Source organism: Protopterus annectens, chromosome 1.part1, assembly GCF_019279795.1.
Source record: "Protopterus annectens isolate FY-2018-M chromosome 1.part1, PAN1.0, whole genome shotgun sequence".
In the NCBI taxonomy this organism is placed as follows: domain Eukaryota; kingdom Metazoa; phylum Chordata; order Ceratodontiformes; family Protopteridae; genus Protopterus; species Protopterus annectens.
The window spans coordinates 1,309,710,248-1,309,734,822 of record NC_056726.1 but is presented as its reverse complement, the minus strand read 5'-3'; the positions used below and the strand labels follow the sequence as shown (position 1 = coordinate 1,309,734,822).

The 24,575-nt window shown below is 40.0% G+C and overlaps 1 protein-coding gene across 1 annotated transcript in view; it reads right to left on the bottom strand.

Annotated features, from left to right (window-relative positions):
* DYM (dymeclin) overlaps positions 1–24,575 on the bottom strand; it is a gene marked incomplete in the record, with an annotated part of 2,754,049 nt that overhangs the window by 488,355 nt on the left and 2,241,119 nt on the right. Inside the window, 1 exon segment of the mRNA XM_044081708.1 lies at positions 8,509–8,622. Coding sequence (XP_043937643.1) covers positions 8,509–8,622 — 114 coding nt within the window.

Below are 24,575 nucleotides of genomic sequence, written 5' to 3'. Positions count from 1 at the left end.
CTCAGTACAGGACTGGCGTCAGGAATGCTTTGGGGTATATCTGGTGGGGACAGAGGGTGAAGTTATTGTCAAATCTGTTGGCTAGCAGGTTGGCAATTTCCTCAGGTTTAGTGTGAGTGGTACCATCCACTACAAGTTCAGCGCACAACTTGGCATTCCCTTTTAGGTTTCGTACATAGCTAAAGAATGCCTTATGAATGTCTTTAGCAAGAGATGTTAATTTAAACTCACAGCTAGCCTTAGAGGACTATACAAGATATCTGATTTGCTTGTTCAAGCAATGGAGGGTATTCTTCCTCTGTTGAGTAAGTTCCCTCCTGTTGATAGATATCAATTTATTTCTTTTGTTGTTCAGCTTATTTATACTTATAGTCAACCAGGGTGGCTTGTTTTTTTGAGAAGACCCGGTTTTCTTCCTGTTGGGTACAGCTGAGTCAATGCATTTGTTTACGTGGCCATATAGGACATTTGTGCATTCCTCTTTATAGGAGGCAGTGTTGGCTATGTTGGCAGGCGCTTTGAAACTTTTTATACCATCACTTAGGAGGCAACAGTTTGCTTTGGAGAAACTTTTCAGTTTTTCTACTCCTTTGGGGGTGATATCAATCAATTTTGTCTGTCCTGTTGAATCATCCTAGGTAAAGGTAGAATGCTGCTTAGGCCTAGGAACATACCTGCCTGGGACACATAACCTGAGAGTTTGGGCATGTCTCTCTTCATAGTCCAGAGAGGTATGGCTCAAGTCATTCACACCAACACGCACTATTGTCAGAGTCATAACGGTACTTATCCTGGCATCTAAGAGGCAGCTGACCATGACCTTCTCCTTGTTCAAGCTGGTGAGGGGGACATTTGTGTGTGTCACTATTGAATTGCCTATGACCAGAACATTAGGTTTTGGGGTGTTTGTCCTTAGGGGCTTAAATGTTGACACACTGATGTGTGTTATGTGTAGTGATGGATTCTGTTTGTGTACCAGTATGTGTATGTTGTGTGCACTTGGGAGGTCTCTGGTCTTTTGGAAGGCAATTAGTGAGTACCTCCACATATGTGGGTTTGTGTGTCTTGATCTTATCTTGTGTGAGAGGGGAGTTGTATGTGCTGACAACCTGTTGTGCATCTTGTATATTCTATGTCAGAGGACGGATTCTAATTTCATGGTATAGTTATCTCTCTCACATGTTGTATTTGTTTGCTTTTGGAGCAAGTGGTTATTAGTATACGAGGCAATTACTACATTGCCTCAGGAAGCCTATGTCAATAACATTGGCTGGAGAAATGGTGGGAAACTGTCCATCCATTATGGCAGGTATATACTGTAGTAACTAGTGGGGATGGGCTAGATGGACCAGGGTTTGCTTGTGAGACTAATAAAGGGCTAAGGGTGGAAGACTGAGTTAACACCTTGGAATATACAACTGAGTTGCTTGCTAGTTAGCGATGTTCAACTAGGTTGCACAACAAGAGGCAGTGGAGCTAAGGAAGGTTCTCTAGCAGATGTTAATGGAGAATTGTGTTTCTAAGTGTTTGCATCTATACACGGCGACACTAAACCCACAGCATGGTGCTCAGCTATGCACAAATGTGGGGCTTAAACACAAGTGAAGTTAAGCAGTTTTAACACAAATTAACCAAAAGGAAAGCCCAAAACTGAGCTTTTTTTCCAGCAATCCTTAACTCAGATGGTTCCTGGGCTACATACGTCTGCCACAAGGGTGCAGGAGGGCCTTCTTAATGCAGGATAGCTGTTTTTATGGTTTTAGTGCTCAAGTGATACCAAACAGCCCAGATTCAGGAAATCTGAATTTAGCCTATGCTATGAAATATAGAAGTACTATAACTTCAAAATGCAAGAAAAAAACAGTCACAGCAGTAAAACAGCAACAATCAAGCAGTAATTAAGCAAAATATTGTTCAAAAAAGTGCAATGTAAGCTTAAAATATACTTACTTTTTATTGAACATTGTGAATGCCTTGGATTTAGTTCAGATTCACTCCACAGGCCTGGCAAATTAACCATTTTTAGGCTGCCTGTGTCCATTAGAGGCACAGGTGCCAAACCAGGGCTGAATTTCTCGTTCTCCACCCAACTGCTAAATTACACTTTAACTGGGTTAGGGAGGAACTCTGCTTCACCTGGATGGGGAGCCTGTTCCAGAGAAGAGGTAATCTCTAGGATGCATACCTGTCTCTTCAACGTGCTCTATTTATATCACAGGCAAGATTTGATCCTTTAGAATGGGTAATTCGGGTGCTATTTGTTTTGCTGACATGCAGGAGGTTATAATTCAGGGTTTGCTCGGTTTTTAAGCTGTTTTTTAGTTTTTCTGTCAGACTAAATTTTTTTTTAGGTTACAGTACCTCTCTATGAATTTCAAGGCCTTACTAGTAGACAATAGAAAACAGTACTACATCTTATAAACACAGTACCTTTCAGTGAATATCAAGCCCTTATTAACAGAAAAGCATTACATATTTTACAATGCAGCAAAGCACATCTTTCAAAGCTTTTCTAAAAAAAATAAATAAAAATACATACCTAAAAGGGAGTCTCATTCTTTGTCCACTGTTTTTGGGGGTTCATAGATTCCATAGATTATGGTTCCTTTAATAAAACATGATTCTTTTAAGTATGCAGTTGATCGAAAATGTGGTGTTTAGTCTTGTTTTCTTTTGGGCTAACAGTCTTATCTGCCATTCCAGTTCCTTCTTCTCTAATTTGTTGTTTTTGTTGCTCTCCAGATAGCTGTGGTCAATTCTATCTATGATGTGGAATTTAAAGATCTGCGTGTTTGGCCAATGGGTTGGTTATTCTCCCTTGTCAGTTGTCTGTGTAGTGGTGCGCTATTCTGGTCTTTAGTTTGTAGATAATCTTCCTGACATAAAATGCTTGGCAGTGATCACCCTGTGCTCTATAAGCTATGATATACGAAAAGCAGTTGCCATAAAATGTGCTTTTGAATTTCTTTTTGCTGCTGGGGCATCTGAGGTTGGGGTCAAGAAGCAGCTTTTCACTGGTAAGAACCTGAAGTATCCTTAGTTGTCTAAGTAAGAGAAAATCAGTATTCCCTGAAGTCTGCAGAAAGCAATAAAAAGAGCTAGGCACTTTGTGAAAACCCTTGGAGAAGCAGAAAGCCCAAAGGTCAAGGCACATGAACTGAAAGTGATATTGTAAAGCACAGCACCTTAAAAAACTTCCTGTAATCTGGGTGGATCGGGGTATGAAGGTAAGCATCCTTTATATCTGAGGTTACCAAGAATGCATGAAAAAGAATCATGGGTTGCCATTTTCACACTTTTCTGGGAACCAGGAACAGAACCCTGTTCCCTGCTGAAGAGCAGGTTCTAATTGTATTGTACCCAAAAAAGCAACTCCTGTACAATTGGAGAGATTAAATGGAGCTGGTTTCATGGAGCTGCAGGAATGCCTGACCTATGTAGAAGAGAAAGCCACAGCATCCTGTAAGCACTTTAATTACTGAAAGAAACCAATTGCCTGGGGTGTCTGACTTCTATTTCTGCGCAAGAAAGGATAGGAGAAAGCTTCTTACGACTGAGGGATAAGGGGAAGGGGGAAGTATAAGCAGATAGTCAAAAGCAAGCTGATTTGTCTGAAAAGGTGAGTTTAGATCCCTTAAATGTCTACTTGGGCTTGTCATGAGTTCTCTTTTCTTTAACAGTTTTTATCCTTTTGGGGACCATTGATCTTTATGATAAATGAGGCCAACGTCACAGGGGTAGTTTCTCTTAAACGTGGGAACAGGAGAGTAAAGATTTGCTTAAAGTTTTGCATAATTTTGCTCCACTCCTAAAATATGTTAGAAAATGTTGGCAGCAAAATCAAAGAGAATATCTCTTTCAACACCTTCAAGAAGAGACTTAAGCCTTAACTAGGAAAATCCAGTCAAAACAGAACCTGTAGCAAAAACACAACCAGTAGAATCTGCTGTACTGGAGGCATCAGCTGCACTACTGCTGCATTTAATAGAACACTTAGCTACCTTGGTGGTAGAATTCAATACAGATACTGCAGACAACTTATTTTCAGAATTAGGCTTGTGAGACAAATGCTTACCAAAGACTCCCAACAAAGACAAGCAATGTCTACTCATGTGTGTCTAACAGTTGAGGACATGGAAGACAAGAGTAGAGAAGGTATAAACCTTTTCTCCATACCTACCAGTAGCCCTAATACCCTCATTATTAGGAATGGTGTTAGTAGAATTTAGGAGTTTATTAGGGTATATATTACATTGTCGAACTCTTAAAAGTTCGAACGTCATATGGTTGACACCATATAATCGAACTTTTAAAAGTTTGGACGTTTCAACGGAGATCTTTGTACAGTGTGGAATAGGGAGATTTCCCTTTTCTGCACTGTAGTGCGATCTCAGAGTTGGTATATTTTAAGAGCCGGGGGTGCAGAGGGGCTTGCTCCCCTGCTTAAACCAGTCAGGTAGTTTTTTTAAAATTAAATTTTCAAACTTTTGAAAGTTCGATCATATGGTGTTGACCAGATGACGTTCGAACTTTTAAAAGTTCGATTATGTAATATAGAAGCATTTATTAGGCTTATCAGATTCCTGCAAAATAATATCCACATCAGATGAGGAGATCTTACACAAAATTTTGTGTAATTTTGGGACTTTATAAAATCCATCAAGTTTCTTGGGGCAGGAGTCTGGAATTCAGGTATGACAAATGTTATCTTGCAAGGTCTCAGGGACAGGAGGGCTGGTTGCCTTCCCGCCGAAAATGTTGCACAATATTTAACACTATGTCCAAAAGGAAAGTTCTTCCAAGATGGAATCTGAGGACACAATGTCATCCTCTTCAGACTCTTACTGAACAGAGTGAATCTGAGAGGAAGTAAGCTAAAGAAACCTCCACAGAACATGAACGTTCATGATCTAAGGAACCACCTCTGTCTCTTCAGCGAGAAGGAAGGAGGAGGAGGAGAGACTTGAGAGAGAATAAAGTTTTAAACAACTTCTTCTGAGGGTCCCTGACAGAAGGGGAGAAGGAGAGGTATTCTTAGTTGTTTGCATTTTCTTGGAAGATGGAGAAGCTTGAACAAAACAAGGAGGCTCTGACCCTTGATGTACCTCACTGAGGGATCCCGGGACTTCCTTTCTGACCAGAATATAAGGAATGTGTTCAGGTTACTGAGACACAGTCAGCATTGGTTTCCCCTTCACAGCAGGGTCAACGATCTGATCAGGCAAGGGTGAAAGTGCTAAGGGGATGTACCTTGTCAGCCTCTGACAAGGTCATCTTACGGGCAGTGCAGCAGTTAGTGTTGTTGCCTCACAGCAAGAGGTTCTCCAGTTCAATTCTCATCTTGGGTGCTTTCTGTGCGGAGTCTGCATGTCTTCTCTGTGTTTGTGTGGGTTTCCTCCGGGTGCTCCGGTTTCCTCTCACATTCTCCCTGGGCCTCCCCTGAAAATGGGTTCTATCCCAGTTGGACTTTCCCAGTAAACTGTTAAATAAATAAATAAATTAATTAATTAAATGACAGGGGGAACAGCCGATGCATCTGGATGGTCCAAAGATTCACAAGAAAGACACAGTAGAGACATCTTGGTCCAAACGGACAGCCAAAGCATCGGATTTAATTTTCTTAAGCTTCCTTTTTAAGTAACATTGGAAATCAGTGAAAAGTACTGGATTCTATTGTTTAATACTTTAAGATAAACCTTAAGGGAGGACAAACAGCTCCTAAGAGTCCAAGAGTCTTAGGAACAAAGGACTGATAAATATTACAATTTCTACAATTGTGATGGTACCCAGCAAAATAAGTATTTAGCATGGTTGTCCCTATAAGGTATTTGCCTACCATAATCACATTTTCCCTTCTTAGATTACATGAAAAAGTATTCAATTTTATTAAAAAAAAAATTAACAGGGATACTTATCCTACGCAAATGAAACTAACATCGATCTTATGTCTGACGGTCAGACAGAGAAACGCATGCTTGTGTTCAGCAGTTGGCACAAACGTTCTGAGGTACTTTGTGCACGTATGTCCCTTTGGCACCTCATAGCCTTGACATGCTTTGGTCGTACTTCCTAAGTACAATGCAAGAGGAAGGGCTCTAGAATTCTGAATCCTGGCAAGAAGTATGGCCATCCCTTGTAAGATATTCCACTTGGTAGTATTACTGCCACAGTAATCACTGGAAGGGCATCAGTTTTGATTTTACTTAACAGTTTGAGACACCCGTTTAACAGACTGTCACGACACTTTGTGACATATGTTTAAAGGACAGCCAGGTTTTAACGATCCACTGTATCCTTCAGTAAATGTAGAATGCCAGTTGAATGTTACAGACTACAAAAAAACAGGAAGACTTTGCTCTTAGCTGCTGCCCCCCTCTCAGATTTACTACTAAAATGAATTCATATTCGATTTTCTAGTCTGCTAATATTACTTACATGCTGTATCAAAAGTGAATACTCTATGTTTGTGAATTTATTCTATTTTCTTTTTTGTGAATTTCTTTACCTGGGCTGTCTGCAAATGGTCTACAGTGATCAGTGTACCACTCTGGTAAACAAACTAAAATAAATAAATAAATGAATCCACATTAAAGCTTAGCTTATAGATTAGGAAACTCATGCCAGATTGTTAACATACAAAGAAAATAGCAGAGTCCAAAACATACTCCACAGTTAATAAGGTACAGAAGGAAAAAGGCCACAAATACTGAATCTACACAGTTATTCTAACATTTTATGACGACAGAACCAGCTGGCAGTGACCCAATGGATAACTACAGAGGTGAGATTTTTAGTGAGAATGTATCGAAAAACTGAGTCCAAGTCCTCACGGGAATAAACTACCCCATTACCAAGGTCCAGCCATGCTCAGTAGTTGTGGCAGCATTGCGGTCTTCCTCAAATCAGTGCGGAGAAATCCATGTTTATTTAGAGGGACTCTAAGCTGACAGGAAAGAAAAATCCAGGTGCTTTGGGCAAATGTTAAAATTCAAGCATTCTGGAAAAAGGGTAAAATAATGAAACAGGCACACAGTTGTTTAGCAGAGAGGAATACCTTCCCTTAGGAAATGCAGGGATGACAGATGTTTTTTTATAACTTTTGGATAACAATGGAGGACAGTGAAGATAATAGTCAGTGACTTGACAGTAACATGGCAAAATGTCTTCAAGAATTTGATGGGGAGGCTGCCAGAGTCTACTGTACCCGTACTATGAATTCAATGAGTCTTCTCATAATTCTAGCACAATACGAAAAAGGGGTTCCTTAGATAAGGAAACAACTTTGTGTGTGTGTGTGTGTTTGGTGTAGAGGTAAAAAAAGTAGGCAAAAATGTACTCAAAGCTGAAGTAATAAAACCATGTTCAGAGCATACTTAATCATTGATATTTACTGGTAGGCTATTACTTTGGTACATTCTGCCTGTTATTTTATCAACACCATGCTGGACGTTCTTCAACATTTACTAAGGGGCTGATCTGAAAGTTCCTGAAAATCTGTGCCTTTACTTTTCAATTTTTCAGCATCTGTTCTTCAAGGGTTTTTATTCTCATGGTCTTGTTGGATAGCTGTGTTTTAACAGTTGGAGTATGCCTTTAACTACAGTTTCACAACTTCCTTTAGATGCACAGTGACCAATGCATTCCCTGTTGGGATGGGAGGGTGGCCTAATGGTTAAGGTGTTCGCCTTACAAACATAAGGTGCAGAGTTTGAGTCTCACAAGGGATAATTGGCTAGGCTTACAATGGCTCGCAAGGGCAGTTAGCTTAGTAATAACCTATGAACCTATGAACCTATGTTACCGTAAGTCTATGACATTTCAGGGAACCTCTTGCTTATTCACATTCTTAACTGCATATTGCAAACAACACTTCAGCTGGCTGAAAACACAGGTTTCTCAAGTAGAATGTGGGGGTAAAATTACTGGACTAGGGAGAGGGAAGCAGATCCAAGGACTAGGTTAAATGATTTGAGAAATACAAAGGGTTGCAGCTGGAATAGGCTGGCCTGATGTCTACTGCTATCACCTCTTTCAGAATGTGTGTATAAATCTTGTACACATATATTGATCTATAACTCTTCAGTATATTCTCTACTACATTATGAAGTACTACCAATCAGCAGCAGCATACAAAAAGATCATGTCAAAAATCAACATTTTCCTTAATTTTCCATAAGAGCTTATACAGCGGGTTGCATTTTAACAATGATCAGAGGCTGCAGCAGTAGATTTTCTCAGCCTTTGAGTTTCCAGTTTTCAGATGTAAAATGAAATGAAAACAACTCCACTGATTATACTACCATCACTGGTGCTGAGATCAGTTTTAAGAAGCATCCATTACAAATGCCAATTTCATATGCGACTCTCAAAAGGTCACAGCAGCCCCCACACTTTCTACACTTAGCTCATAGGTACTCATTCTTCAAATAAAATACACAATAAAGTTCACCTTGTACTGGTGCTCTGTGTATTACATGCCTCACATGTAAATTCTGCAGCATTACTTACTTTCAGTCTGTCTTTGGGCAGTGCAACAGCTCCCTGTTTGATTACTTCCAGAACTCGCTCAACTGACAGATCGGCTCCAGCCTGCTCTAGTCGAGAACTGAAGAAGCTGATTACCTGCAAAAAAAAAAAAAAAAAGCATTAGTTACAGACAGTGACATAACTAACTGTTTCAGGTCCTTATCACATACTTCTGTCTCCACAAGAGATCCACTGAAGCACAAACTCAAATTCACATGACATACTTCAAGACTTTTTTAACAGAAGAAAGGCTAGAGACAAGCATGTTATTTCTGGAAAGGTTATTGTAACTTTCTTTTGAAACCATTCATGCTTCCTCGGAATTTTATCTAAAAGAAATATTGATTTCTCATAGAATAACACAAAATAATTAAATACTAGCAAAGCTTTCTGATGTTTGTTCAGAAACAGACTACATAAAACTGTGCACTGGTATTCCTCTTAATGTACACTTTATAGTAACCTATATGCATTCTCCCTATAGTTATTGGTGGGACTTCACTCTCTCTTTTTCTGTCACTTTTATATCCTTAGATTTTATGGAGATTACTGAAGTAGTCAGATTGGACCACATGTTCCTTACACTGCCTGACTTCTTTTCATTCTACCTCAAACTCAGTTTCGTTTTCAGTTTATACAGTTTATTACAAAGGCTTTCAAAGCTTCAAGTTTCAATCATGCAGTTTCTCAAGACAAAAAAAACACTGCATGATTATGTGAATAACACAATCACGGATATTTACAGACTTTGGTGGAGAAGGCAGACAACCAATATCACAACAAATTCAATTAAATTTTTCTTAGAAATAAATAAAAGTTATGTATTTTCCACAATTTTAGATCTTGTAGGCTTCAGACATCCTTATTGTCAAGGACTACCTCACCTTATTTATGTTCAAACCATCAAAGATCTTTTCAGGCCACTATTCCACTTTGTTCTATCCACAGTCCTCAGTCTCCAGTTTCTGGACCACTATGAAATCGGGAAATCAACAACAAAAAAGTTCTGTAGTAAATTATCTTACCTCTAACAGGGGGGTGGGAGGGATATATATTTAATTAATCCTCCTGTGTGGTTGGCTCTTAAAGGGTTTACCCAAACTAGCTTGGTGGGACAAAAGAAACAGATTTAGGTGAAAGATCTAGTGCCAGTAACTAGATTAAAGGTCTCAAAGGCGCCTCTGTAGAATAAGTCTGAGCCATGGACTTCCCATTCCCAACCTTACACAACAATAGTATTTGCTTATATTCCTTCAATGGGAGAAAGATCCCAGTAAAGCAATCTTCAAAACACACCAATGCTTCATGGACAAAAAAGACATGACCATCAGAGATTTTCCATTAGGGGAAAGTCTCACCTGCTTTCCTTATAGAAGACTAAGAAATACAACAAAAAAGGTGAGGTAGCATAACTCTTCTAAATATCTTAACTGAAGGCTGGGGGGGGGTCCCCTAATACCAGATATGCTTCAAAGCTTCAATAAAAAAGATGCCAGCCAAAAGGTTTCCAAGTAAAGACTTCTATCACCGTTATAATGAATACGCAGGATGATGCCATACAGACCTCATATGTACATTCAAACAAGACTCAACCTGCAGTCCATTGTACTGGATGACACTAAAATCAGTGGATGTGGAAGTATCACTGGAGATTGCCAGGGTAACCCATCAGTGTATTCCCTGGAGATCTTCAGGACCACAGCCCCATCAGGAATCTTCTTGAGTAAGAACTGTTATGTCTAACCAAAAAAGGAGAGGACTATGACATAAAATTATTGAAGAAACCAGTATGAAGCCAATGCTAGCAAAATATGTATTTTTAAATACTTAAGGCAACAAAGTAGACTCACAATGTTTACTCTGATGGTGTCCAAGGATGTTGGTCTCATCACCATGATTGTCTGGAAAGGATCACTGGATACCCAGTGTTAGAGTGGAAGAGTGGAAGGCAAAAAAAAAAAAAAAACATGATTCCAATCCACAAAAATGCCAAAGGGTATGGGTACTCCTGGAAGTCAAATCTGGTAGACATCTGGACAAATTTGTGAGGCTACTCTAAAGAATGTTAAGGGCAAAGAAGGGATTTCCATGCAGGAATCATTCCCACATTCAAGCTCCAGGCCCAGTGAAGGTAGGCAAGAAACTACAAAAGAAATCAGGTTAAGGTCCAACAACCAAACTAAATGACTGCCAGGATATAAAACCAGGAAGATTTTTCTGTAAAACCACTCCTGAAGGGCTACTATGCTGACCCACTGATGACTATCCAAGTGTGGGATACAAAGATACCAAAGAAGCACCAATAATGAATGCTGGACAGTCTATGGCTTGATATAGCATCCAGAATGCCTTAAAATGACAAATCACAATGAAGGCTTGGTCCCAGCATCTGAAAGCAGCTCTCTGACAGGTACTGTATAATAATGCCTCAAAAATGTAAGGTAGCACTAAAAGAAGTAAGTGTTTAGAGGACAGTACATCAGTTATTGTTGTGGAGAAAACTGTATGTGGTTTCCACACTAGAGGCAAACATGAAGGGTCCATGCTCAAGTATTCCAAGAAAAATGCCATCAGATTTCACACCTGGAGTAACTGTGCTATGTAAATGAAAAAAAAGAGAGAGACTCAAGAGGCCACTATACATGCTACTGCTTAGTAGGGAAGATAAAGGAAGACACATGCAATCTTACCATACAGCAGTTTTGTGTTATGACAACTTGAATGAAACGAAAAATCCAAGTTGTGACGTCCCCACTCTGGGCCAGTAATCAAGGAGCCTGAATTCTTGCCACTGACATTAGAGAGGGACTGTCACTTGGAACAGAAATGTACACACACACTATTTCTAGATGCAGGCCTTCCTGCATCAAGCACAATTTCCCTTAAGAGCACACAGGACACACACACACAGTCTGGGGTCTGGGTGTCTCTTTCTGCCCCCCCCCCCAGGTCCTCAGTAAGATTCCCCCAATGGCATAACTGTAGGGTTAGGTCCTCAGCAGAGTGTCCAAGCCAAGTCATCCAGCACCCCCTCTGTGAAACCAGTGCTTTGTGTCCCTTCTCCAAGGAGATTTAATTTTCACACACACACACACACACACACACACACACACACACACACACACACACACACACACACACACACACCTGGGAAAGGCTGGCACAGATTACCCGCTCTACCAAGTTTGCCCATTCTATAAGGTACATTCACTGCCATCAGTCAGTTACTACAAGGCTCTAAAAAAGGTATCCAGTTACACTGAGTGAAGAACAGCCAGGCTTTCAGAAGTGGCCAGAGTTATCACCAAATAAATACCTGCAAATACTCCCAAAACTTAAATATTTTCTAAAATGGACCAGCCACAATGAAAAGTTTAAACATATTTAATAATAAATAATAAAAGAACATGAAAATACTAAATATCTATTTACAGTAAACACCAGAGTTTCAGACACATGAAGTAGTAAAAATAACACCAACAGAAAGTTTCACACAGTTACAGAAAAACAGTATTTAGCTAGTCTCACTGTATATTCCTGATCAACTAAAAGAATTACTGTTCCCACTTACTGAACAGAGCAAGTCAAGATGGATGAGCGTCCTTGTTGTCAGATATAGGACAGAATACAGAATTGCTGCTGAGACTTCAGTCTCCTCTAATATTAAAACATTACTTCTGTACAAAATGACATCACATACATCTGGTCATCTGCTCTGTTTCCCACACTATCACCAACTCCAGAAATTGCCAGGATTTTAGCACGTATGTGCTACAATACTCACAGACAGAGTATTGCTCAGATGTGGTGCAGCTGCTGGAAGTCATAAAACTATTCCACTCTTCCTACAGGAGCTACAACCTATACACTAGCACAGACACTGTGTTTCTGGTTCCATTCAAAACTGCGGGATAACATCTTTATGGCTTAACCCATAAAGTAATTTAATTTCAGATATATTTTAAAGACAGGTATGTTAACCTCTTCCCTTCCAGTATATGATGTTACACTGTATACACTTAATTCAGTTACAATAATATAAGTACATTAATTTTCCTTACAGTAGGGCGCATTGTTGATATATTTTAATACAAGCAAACCTCACAAACACATTTTCAGCACAAGCATCTGTACAAATCAATTTGATATACAAATGACATATAATTACTCACAAAATTCTAGCTAGCTATACTGGCTTAAGTTATACATACAATGCCTTATGTCTCCTGGCATGGCTAGCAGTACCCTCCTATCATCACATGCATCATGAAAATACTCTGTCCTAAAGGAAAGGGATTGTGTGTAGTGGATGGTAGTGAAGAATGAAACATCCAAGCAAATCTAGTGCTACACTAAATAATTACATTTCATATGTACTAAAGAGCATCATTCGTCCTCATTTTCAGACTAGAGTTTACAGCTAGCCCTCTTATAGATTTCATAGATATTCCAAGGTCACCAAGTCCTAAGGCCATTTACACGTGCCAATCCCCAATACCCTCCCTCAGACTGCACCTCATTTCTCCAGGAGGGCTAAACAGGTCAATCCCAGAGTAAATTTGTGGAAGCCAATCCTGCCATCTAGCTTATGTTTAAAGAATGACAGTGTTTAACATATAGGGGAAATTTATTCCAAGTTTTGAGGAGTGATGGGTTATAAACTGGTCTCTCAACCATTTTTTTATTTACCTGTTGGTAAATATTTAAGTACCTGATTCTAGTAATGGTGGAGACATTGGACTAGTTGGAGAAAAAGGTGGTCCAGAACAACTGGGTAGTAAGTGAAACAGGTTTTTCTTCAAAAGTCTTTAAGATGCCGAATAAAGGAATACAGCTTCCAGGCTTTCTTGGTAGCTCAGGGACTTCAGGCATGTGAATTTTTTTTTTGGTTAGGAACTTTGAGATCTCTGACTACATTTTCATTTAATTTATTTACTTACTTACTTACCAAGGAATCTCTGAATAGACAGAAAAAAAAACTTTTTCTGAAGGCCAAGGGAGAAAACTCCACAGATACTACAAGTTAAGACAAATGCATAATGAATGACATTAAATGCACACTTCAGTGAATTGTGTATTGGTGCACTGTCTACACAATATGATGAGTATGACGAGGGGAGGTGTTGTCTACCAAAAGTGGTGATGCTACATATTTAGCATTTAATTTCTGAACATTTAATAGTTAATTCAGGAGGTGAATTAGCAACAACACCCCACTTTGCAGTTCTCTGCAACATTTATTAGGCAGAAGTCACATCTATCTGTTTGGAGATCTCAGAAGTAAATAACGAAGGAGAGGTTCCAGCACTGGACCCCAAGGGACAGCATTGGTCTCTTTCATACTTTTTGATGAGGTACCTACAACCTGCACTGTGTAGGTTTTATCTTTCAACCAGTCTGCTCGCCAACTAACCACGTATGGGTCGGTTTTTAAAGCATTTAGCATTTATATAATGCCAGGTGGGTGGCAAGATAACAGTATCTAACCCAGAGGTGCAGAAGGCATATATGAACTAATAAAGATGCCTCAATGAGATCAACTACTGCTTGCAGTCAGTTTGCTAACGCAGTTACACTCACATAACTTTTTGATAAAATAGCCACAGAAAGCCTTGCATGCAGTACAGTTGAAACTACCTATGAGAAGACAATATGGCCAAAGAACCAGCTACACAGGTAGTCTCTGTGACCAGAAGGAATGAAAATAGGTGACTAAATGTCTATTTATGATCTGGACTACACAGAAAGGGATGCTACAGTTAGAGGATCTTCCATCAGAAACCAACAAAAGCCAAGAACCTTAAATGCAATAGGAGAAAGACAAAGTAAGCCCAGTGAAAACCCATCCTACAAACAGATCCCCAGTCTGTAATCCAAACTATATGCAAACATTTCAAAATCCATCACCACTGTGCAGAAAATAAAAAGATCCTTGTGAATGAAACAGAAAACAGGCAGGATGCAAAGTCCCAAGAGGCATGTGGCAGGTACAGAATCAGCTTGGGATGAGCACTGAAGATGTAAAAACACATGCTCAAAACAGATTTAAATGGTCAACTGTCCTGGCATGGGTCTCTGTGTCCAGGGTGACAGGTGCAGAAAATGTGACAAACAGAAGAGAATATTCTCATCAGCTCTAATGTCTAACTAAGTTGCAGACTTGGACCATACCTAAAGATATGAAGTGGCTGCGGATAAGGGGTAACTAGTTCATACAAAATCCTAAAGTACAAGAATCCAATCTGCACCCGTAGAAGTAGAGTTTGAAACTGGTCTTCTTAAATATCTTGAAAAGCAAACACTATTGCCATACCTGCCAAAGAATGGAAAGCTCACCTGCTCAGACTAACCAGACTACAAATATAAACCCATGAAAGTTTCTACACAAGAGGCAAAAAGATATACCTGCTTGACAGCAGGTCTAACTTCATTTGCCCTAACTTCCAATTGATTGGCACCCATTTGACTGAGACCAGATGACTGAAATTTCATTTGACTGACACTTCATTTGACTGACAAGTATTATTGGCAGTCACCAGAGCACTGTAAGGCAAGTAAATGGAATATGTCCCCTTCCCCACTGTAGTGAGACCCTGGAGTTAGAATATATAGTTAGGGGGTGTGTGGGGGCACAGTCCCCACACCCCACATTTTGGGGGGCTGTTCCCCCACACCCCCCCTAACTATATATTCTAACTCCAAGATCGCACTACAGTGAGGAAGGGGACATATTCCATTTACTTGCCTTACAGTGCTCTGGAGACTGCCAATAATACTTGTCAGTCAAATGAAGTGTCAGTCAAATTAAATTTCAGTCAAATGGGGTCAGTCAAATGGGTGTCAGTCAACTGGAAGTTAGGGAAAATGAAATAGACCCTTGACAGCATATCTCCCAAGCGTGCTGAATTACTTTTTACTGAGTTTTGGGGTTCAAATGAAGGGGTGCCAAGCATACCTTTCAACCTGGAAACATCAAAAAATCTGGACAAGGAATATGAAAAATAGGTACAAATCTGTACGCTGATTAACATCTAATTTGCATACATAATTACACAACCCCACCCACTCCAATGGAATTGTGGGATACCAACTTTCAAATGCAAACTGAAGATCAGACAACCAAAATATGGCACCAGAGTCCCCCTGCTGCCATTCCAGTGTCCCATTACCTGGGTATTTCACCCCATTTACCATAAACACTAATGTGTGCATACTGCTTTACTTCTACAATGATTACTTGGATTTTACTTTTACATTTTACAGCACAACAATGCATAAACACTAATAGACAGCTGGCAAACAAAGCAATACTGTCTCACAATGAAAACAGACTTGTCATTAAAACTTCTCTGCCCTTGAAACTCACATTCAATGAAAAGGCATTGAAACCCACACAACATCCAAAGAAAATGCATCTGGCCAGTGGTGGATAAAGATTACCTTTGGGCTGTTTTCAAATCATTGGCCCCTTGCACACAAAACAAGAAACATACATACGTTCTTTGATACACCTTCCTGACTTTATTAAATTATATTCCTTGCATAATACAGCACACTTAGACAGAGCACATTTTACATTTATTGTTTGAACATTTTTCCAGTAGACTGCACTGTAGGCAATGAAACAAAATGCATGAACTAATAATGACAAAACTGCCTAATTCAGAACATTTCCATCATAAAAGTCTACTTCCACACCCACACTATAAATAAAATGACAGTAGTGAAAGCCATATGCATTTTGCACAGCTTCTTGCACTTATTTTCAATTTCATTTTTTTTTGGGGGGGGGGGCAAATGGTCAAAAACCAGGGACACATTTTAAACATTGCTTGTACAATTTTGTAAAGTTGCTAGAATAAAATGTGTTACCAGCATGCATTTCACTGGCAAGTCTTGAACCCAGGACCCTATGAACTACAATCAGAGTAACATACCACTATGCCAAATCAGCAGCTTCCTGAAAAATAGGAAGACTGAAATTTAATGGCTATCATTTACTGAATTCATTTCTCACTTCTCACCACAGCTCTCAACCTCTTAGCACAAAAAAACTGGACAAACGAAGCCAATAATAGGGGAATACAAATTCAGTTCTCACTTCTCACCACAGCTCTCAACCTCTTAGCACAAAAAAACTGGACAAATAAAGCCAATAATGGGAGAATACAAATTCAGTTCTCAATATAGCTCTCAACTCTTAGCACAAAAAACCTGGGCAAAGCTCACAAGTGGTGGTGGCTAGGGACTTTAGGCTCTTTTTACCCTGTACTCAAGGTACGGGGTTTGAGCCTGAATACCTCTAGCCACCAGGTGTATTAAATGGGGGGCAGTATATACACACACACACACACACACACACACACACACACACACACACACACACACACACACACACACTTTAAAAACAAAAGAAAAAAGAAAAAAAAATCGGAAAACAAAAGAAAAAAGAAAAAAAAAATCGGAAATGCAGGGGTGCCACTCAGGAATCATGGCACCCCTTTATTTGAACCCCAAAACTCTGTAAAAACAGAGTAATTCGGCATGGTTGGTCCCCATTTAATTTGCCAGTAAAATGCATGGTGGTAACTCAACATTTTATTCTAGTAACTTTACAAAATTATTCAAGCAATGTTTAAATTGTGCCCCTGGTAAGTCCCTAGCCACCACCACTTGTGAGCTTTGTCTAGGCTTTTAAGTGTAAGAGTCGACAGCTATGGTGAGAAGTGAGAAATGAATTTGTATTTCCCCATTATTGGCTTTATTTGTCCAGGTTTTTTGTGCTAAGAGGTTGAGAGCTATGGTGAGAAGTGAGAACTGAATTTGTATTCCCCCATTATTGGCTTTGTTTGTCCAGTTTTTTGTGCTAAGAGGTCAACAGCTATAGTGAAAAGTGAAAAATGAATTGAAAGCCATTAAGTTTCAGTCTTCTTATTTTTCTGAAGCTGTTGATTTGGCATAGTGGTATGTTGTTCTGACTGTAGTGCATAGGGTCCTGGGTTCAAGACTTGCCAGTGAAATGCATGGTGGTAACACATTTTATTCTAGCAACTTTACAAATTTATACAAGCAATGTTTAAAATGTGTCCCTGGTTTTTGACCTTTAAAATAAGTGTGAGAAGCTGTGCAAGATGCCTATGGCTTACACTACTGTCATTCTATTTATAGTGTGGGTGTGGAAGTAGACTTTTATGATGGAAGTGTTCTAAATTGGGTAGTTTTGTCATTATTGGTTCATGCATTTTGTTTCACTGCCTACAGTGCAGTCTACTGGAAAAATGTTCAAACAATACATTTAAAATGCGCTCTGTCTAACAAGTGTGTTATATTATACAAGGAATATAATTTAATAAAATCAAGACGGTGTATCAAAGAAAAGAACACGTATGTTTCTCGTTTTGTGTGCAAGAGGCCAATGATTTGAAAACAGACCAAAGGTAATCTTTATCCACCACTGGCCAGATGCATTTTATTTGAATGTGGTGTGGGTTTCAGTGCTGTTTCAATGAATGTGAGTTTCAAGGGCAGAGACGTTTTAATGCCAAGTCTATTTTCATTGTGAGACAGTATTGTTTTGTTTACCACATGCCTACTGGTGTTTGTGCATTGCTGTGCTGTAAAATGTAAAAAAAAATTCAAATAATCATTTTAGAAGTAAAGCAGTATGCACACATTAATGTTTATGGCAAATGCGGTGAAATAGCCAGGTAATGAGACATTGGAATTGCTGCAGGGGGACTCTGGTGCCATATTTTGGTTGTCTGTTCTTCAGTTTGCATTTGAAAGTTGGTATCCCATAATTCCATTGGAGTGGGTGGGGTTACGTAATTGTGTATGCAAATTATATGTTAATCAGCGTACAGATTTGCACCTATTTTTCATGGGCCTTTTCCAGCTTTTTGATGTTTCCAGGTTGAGAGGTATGTTTGACAGGCCCATGCAATCTCCAGACTTGCAAAATATACCCCACTTCACTGCATTCAGGAACACACTGATGTTACCTACACTGTGTCAGGGCCAAAATGAAGCAGACAGGAGCTGAGTCTAATCAGCTCTGTATAGCGGAGTCTTATCAGCTCTGTACATCAGCCGCACTAAATAACATCTGGAACACCCACTATGAAAGACAGCTCAAATCTTATCTGGAATCATCAAGTCTATCCAATGAGGATAAAGGAGCACTACTGAGCAGGAAGCCTCCCCTCCCACATGAACCTCAGCAGTTCCTCAAGGTTAAAGTTGTCTTCCACAGGAGAGTGAAAAACAATTTCAACAAAGCCCAAATCAGCACTGGGGCAACATAGCTGCAAATAAAAAGCCTCCTGAGAAAATACTTCAAGGCTCCTACTCTCAGTCCGAAGAAAGAAATGGACATCTATTTAGGAATGAAACAGCTCAATGGAGAAATGCATTCAGTGTACTCTAGTAAGTGGGCAAGGAGGTATCCCAAAAATATCCTCTTCAAAGTAATTAGAGAGCACCATTCTTGTTCTTGCAATGGTGGGGCAACTGATGGTCAATCAACTTATACCGGTTCACTGTTATCAAGAACAGGGTAGGCGACCAATGCTAGAGTCTCCAGCACTGGCACAACTATCAGAGGGTTACCTGACACACAGCAAAATGCATGTCATGAGGGGGACAGTGCTAAAAAATGTTAAAGATGACAAAGAATTATGGGTGTGCAAATGACTGTAACTAAGGAAATACTTCTTTTGAGCTGGGACACAGGATCTGAATTGCCTGGACATAGAAAAGTCTTATTAAGTTTAATTCTGTTGGCTGCCAAAAAAAAGCAATTACTAGAAAACAGAAATCAAAGTCTAAACCAACTGTACTCGAAGTATTGAATATTATAATAGAGATAAAAGAACAAGTTGAGGGATGTTTTGAAAAGGAATGTGAAAATTACATAGAAATAAATGGAAACTGTGAGAACAACACATGGCAGAACAGTATTCTGGAGGAGGAAGAGGAGTGAGGTTTAACTCAAGGCAGCAATTTATGTCATGATAGAAAAAAAGAAAAGATGTGTGATGTACAATGTTTGTAAATGGAAAAAAATGTTAATATGGTTTGTTTTCTTTTCTGTTAATGTATATTTGCCTATGTCTGAAGTGATAATTTAATAAATGTATTTAAAGAAAAAAGACTAAGCAACAGTTCCAACATCTGGCTGAACTCTTATCCAGATTTAACCAGGATTGCCAATGATAGACCAGACTAGGGGAAATTAGAAGCTTATGAATTATGAATCAGAAAGCCAGATGCTGGTCTACCCAATGCCAGTCTATCAGAAACCAACTTAACCATCACTGGCATATGTGGGGAAAAGGGGGCATACTCTGTTGATTACTGGCCTTAAAGCAGAATAACCTCAAAGCCTCTGGCACACTGGCTGTGAACCAGGAGCTAGAGAATTGACCAAGAAATGTCCACCTGTATGCAGCTCAGAGAAAACTAAGAGCAGAGAGTGATCAACACAGCCTTTATTCAATGCCCCTATTACTGAGACCTGGTATTCCATGCCCCTCTTACCTAGATTGGCACTTAATGCTCCTATTACTGATATCTGACATTCAATCCATATTACAGAGATCTGGTATTCAGTGCACCTATTACCTAAATCTGGCATTTAATGCCCATCATGCCTATTTCACCAGCATCAAATCTGGAAAAAGCAGAGCACTCAGTGCTGCTCTGATGTGGATGACAGAAACTACTTTAAAGAAGCTCTCAGTCATCACAGGACACTGGAAGGTGTCTGCTGACAATGATGTAGTACCTCTTTGTAAAGGAAGACAGGATGTCTTGGTGGGTAATTGTGTAGGACTAGAAATTCAAGCTCGATATCTTTGGGATGTAATTTTTCATAAAATGAAATAACATTTGTAGACATCACTAAATTAAAATTCTGACCTTAACTTTCAGGTCACCAAGAAACAGGAATTTTCCATAGCTATGCAATTATATTATTTTTTAAGTATTGCAGCTGTTAGATTAGCACTAATGTATGCCACAAAGCTGCAACTCATGTATTCATGTTCCGTAGTTAACCGTCTTATACAAATGGGTTTAGGGTTGTTTAAAAAAAGAGGAGAGTTGGATCCCATACATAATCAAGTCCCTCAGTCTTGGGTTCAGAAACGGTTGTCAGAATATTCACCATGGCCTGCTACAGAGACTAAAGATGTTATATATCATTATGTATGTGTTAATTATGTATCGTGCGCAGATGCTCCCTCTGAAATCATCATCCCCATCTAGTTTAACTTTTTGAACCGTGCAAAACTGTTGTAAGACACGTCTGTAAACTGGCTTATCTAAACTTGTGACGCTACACCAATTGTAATACATATTAACACATACAGCTGTTTAAGGAAAGCAGAAAACAGTGTCATGATAAAAATATCTTGTTTTATGGCTTGATAATGCTGTCTCCATTAGCAGACATATGGGTTATAAAACAATGGCTATGACAGAAGCAGGGATGACATATCGGTCAACATGCTGTCTGTTTGCAGGCTAGACAGCAGGTCAGACTACACTTCCAGCAGACAATCTTACTTTTTAATATTCGTTAACAAGGGAAATGCACTCTTCCAATATGGGCTTTTATCAGACATAGCTTGGATGCAATGAAGAAAATGTTAGACTAAGCACAGAGCATGCCATACAGAGCTTTGCTAGTAATACCAGCAGTATTATGACTATGTAATATTACGAGAGCCTAATTTACAATTCTAAATCACAGTAATACAAAAATCTTCAACACACAGGAACATTTTTGATTAATATAACCTTTGTGTGAGAACCTGACAGAGAAGTAAATGTGCTAAACAAAGAAAGAGCAGGAGCAGGACAGCACCTAAAGGTGGTTGGGGGGGGTGAAGTGATATTAAGAGGCAATGATGTAGCAGAACAGTGTATAAAACCAGTAGCATTCTGATTTTTTAGTAACAGATATTTGTTAACACAACGGTTTCAACCTGCAGAGATTTTTCCAAGAAAGCATAGCAAGGAGTGCTGTGATTTTGATCCTGGAACCGAGAAGGAAAAAGAAGTTATGTCTTACCATAATGTTCCATGTGTATTTTTGATCCTTGTTCAGTCATTACGCACGAGTATCAGTTGCGACCTCGGAACTGAGCCGGCCATTTTCCAAGCTCGCGTCAGCTTCAAACACTCAAGCTAAACTCTCACCTACAATCCCCCTCTCCCTGTTACCTCAGAATGAGTTTGCAAGTCAAAGAAGGTAGAGGCTACCTCTGGTCAAATAACATAAGAGAACTGGATGGTGAGATCCACTAGAAACCACAGGAGGGGGAAGGAGGGAGGGTCGTAATGACTTGAACGAGGATCAACAATACAGATGGAATGTTATGGTAAGACATAACTTCTTTATCTGATATTGTTAATCCTCGTTCATTCCTTATGCATGGGACAGAGTCCCCAGCTACCTCTATTCCTGGGAGGCTCTCATGGAAGGACATTCCTGAGCACCACAGAACCAAAAGATGCTCTTCCCCTGGAGGCCAAATCCAATTTGTAATGATTGATGAAGGTATGAGGCATAGCCCAAGTTGCAGCTGCATAGATGTCATGTAAAAAAGCTCTGGCATGGAAGGCAGCAGAAGTTGCCACGGACCATGTTGAATGAGCTTTCATGGTAGTAGGCAATGAGATATTACGTTGTGTATAAATAAAGGTCAAACAGTCCTTCAACCATCTAGCTAATGTGACCTTAGCAACAGCAGATCCTAATCTAGGTCCAGAAAAGGCCAAAAATAACTAATCAGGTTTACGAAGGACCTAGTCCTGTTTAAGTAAAAATGGATTTGCCTGTGGATATCTAGGGTATGTAGGCAGTACTCTCCTCTGTTTGAATGACTGGGAAGGAAAACTGGCACTTCAATGGTTTGATTAATGGGCATTTCAGAGATCACTTTTGGTAGAAAAGAGGGATTAGTTCTCACAGACACTATCTCTATGAAAAATCAAGTATGGACTCTTGATACATAAAGCTTGAAGCTCAGAAATACGTCTGGCAGAAGTAATGGCGACCAAAAACAAGGTTTTCCATGACAAATGCTTGAGGTCGCAAGAAGAGGCTGGTTCGAAAGGTGGCATTGTCAGAGCTTGTAGAACTAATGACAAATCCCATGGTTGAATAAGTTCTCTAAAAGGTGGCTTCAGATGATTCACACCTTTTATGAAGGTCTTGCACAATTTGTTGGACATAAGAGAGGAATCTTGGACACCCTCATGAAAGTTAGAAATTGCAGCCAAATGAACTCTAAGAGTAGAGCTGACAGACCCGACTGGAAAAGGTCGGCCAGATAGTCTAGTATTATCGACACTGGTGCTGAGAAGGGATCTACTTGTTTATCTTTCAGCCAACAGGTAAATCTTTTCCACTTGCTCAGATAAGTAATTCTAGTAGAAGACTTATGAGATGCAATGAGAATGTCACGTACTGGTAAAGAAAGATCATTCTGCCTGGCAATCAAGGGAATTGAAATAAGCAAGCTGTGAGCTTCAGGCTGTTCAAAGTGGGATGAATCAGGTTCTGTGGATGTGAGATCAACTCCGGGGTTGGATGGAGAATCCATGGTCGATCTAGTAGGTGAGGCCAAAGGAAAGGGAACCAATCTGGGGAAAGGGTGGGAATGCATAAAGAAGACCCGAGGGCAAATCCTGGACTACAGCGTACCTGGGTGACTGTCCCGGAGGGGGAATCAGGGTGATGTAATTGCTGCATTTGTAGTTGGTCGGGGATGCAAAGTGGTCGCAGCAAGGATGGTCGCAGCTGTGGAAGATTTCCGCCACTATCAAGGGATTCAGGGACCAATCGTGAGGTTGAAGAATGCACTGCTGAGTCTGTCTGCTATCACGTTGGAAATCCTAGGAATGTGCATTGCTAGAAAAAAACGGTTGATAGCCATTGCCATATCCTCATGGCCTTTCGACAAAGGGGGTAAGATTTGGTTCCACCTTGCCTGTTGATGTACCAGACCACCGCCATGTTGTCTGATTGAATTGCAATTGTTCCAGATGGCAGCAGGGGATGGAATGCTTGCAACGCCAGAAGCGCTGCCCTCAGCTCTAGAACATTTATATGCAGATGGGCCTCCAGTTTGGACCAAGTGCCTTGGACTGTCTGACCCTGAAATAGCCCTCCCACCCCATCAGGGAGGTGTCCATGGTCACTGTGGCCTTGGGTTGCTGGGTGGAGAAGGGGCGAGACCATTGTGACAGATTGTGTGTCATCCACCAATTTAAATCCTGTTTTAAACCTGTGGGTTACTACTCGAATCATGGCTGAAAGGGATACCATTGGGTGAGCAGTAGTCATTGTAGAAGCCTCATGTGAAACCTGGCCAGGGGGACAATGGTGATGGAGGCTGCCATGGAACCCAACAGTTGCAGAACCGAGTGAGCCATGGATTTCTCCCTTGAAAGGATTGGAATCAGTTGTTGCTTTATCCTTAAAATTCTGTGCTCTGGAATAGCAGCTCTTTGTGTCGAACATAACTCCTATGAATTCTGTTGACTGAGATGGGGTGAGATTGGATTTTTGCAAGTTTATGGTTATGCCTAGCCTTTGTGCAGCGAGGAGAGAGTATGCCAGGGCTTCTTCCAGTAGATGTCTGGTGGGGGAAGAAATGAGCCAGTTGTCTAGGTATGGAAACACCTGGAATCCTTGAAGTCACAAGTGAGCTGTGACAACTGCCATGCACTTTATGAACACTCTGAAGGGCTGTAGAGATTCTGAAGGACAGTTACTCTGAACTGGTAGTGACTGGCTCCCGCACAGAAATCTTCTTTATGGCCTGTCTACTTTTATGTGGTAGTACACATCTTGAAGATCTAGCGAGCACATCCAATCGTCTTTTTCCAAAAGTGGAAGGATAGACTACTGTGACCATCTGGAATTTTTGTACTCTCACAAACTTGTTCAATACACTGAGATCCAAAATTGGTCTCCAGTCCCCAGTTTTCTTTGGCACCAAAAATAGTCTTGAGTAGAATCCGGATCCTATCTGGTC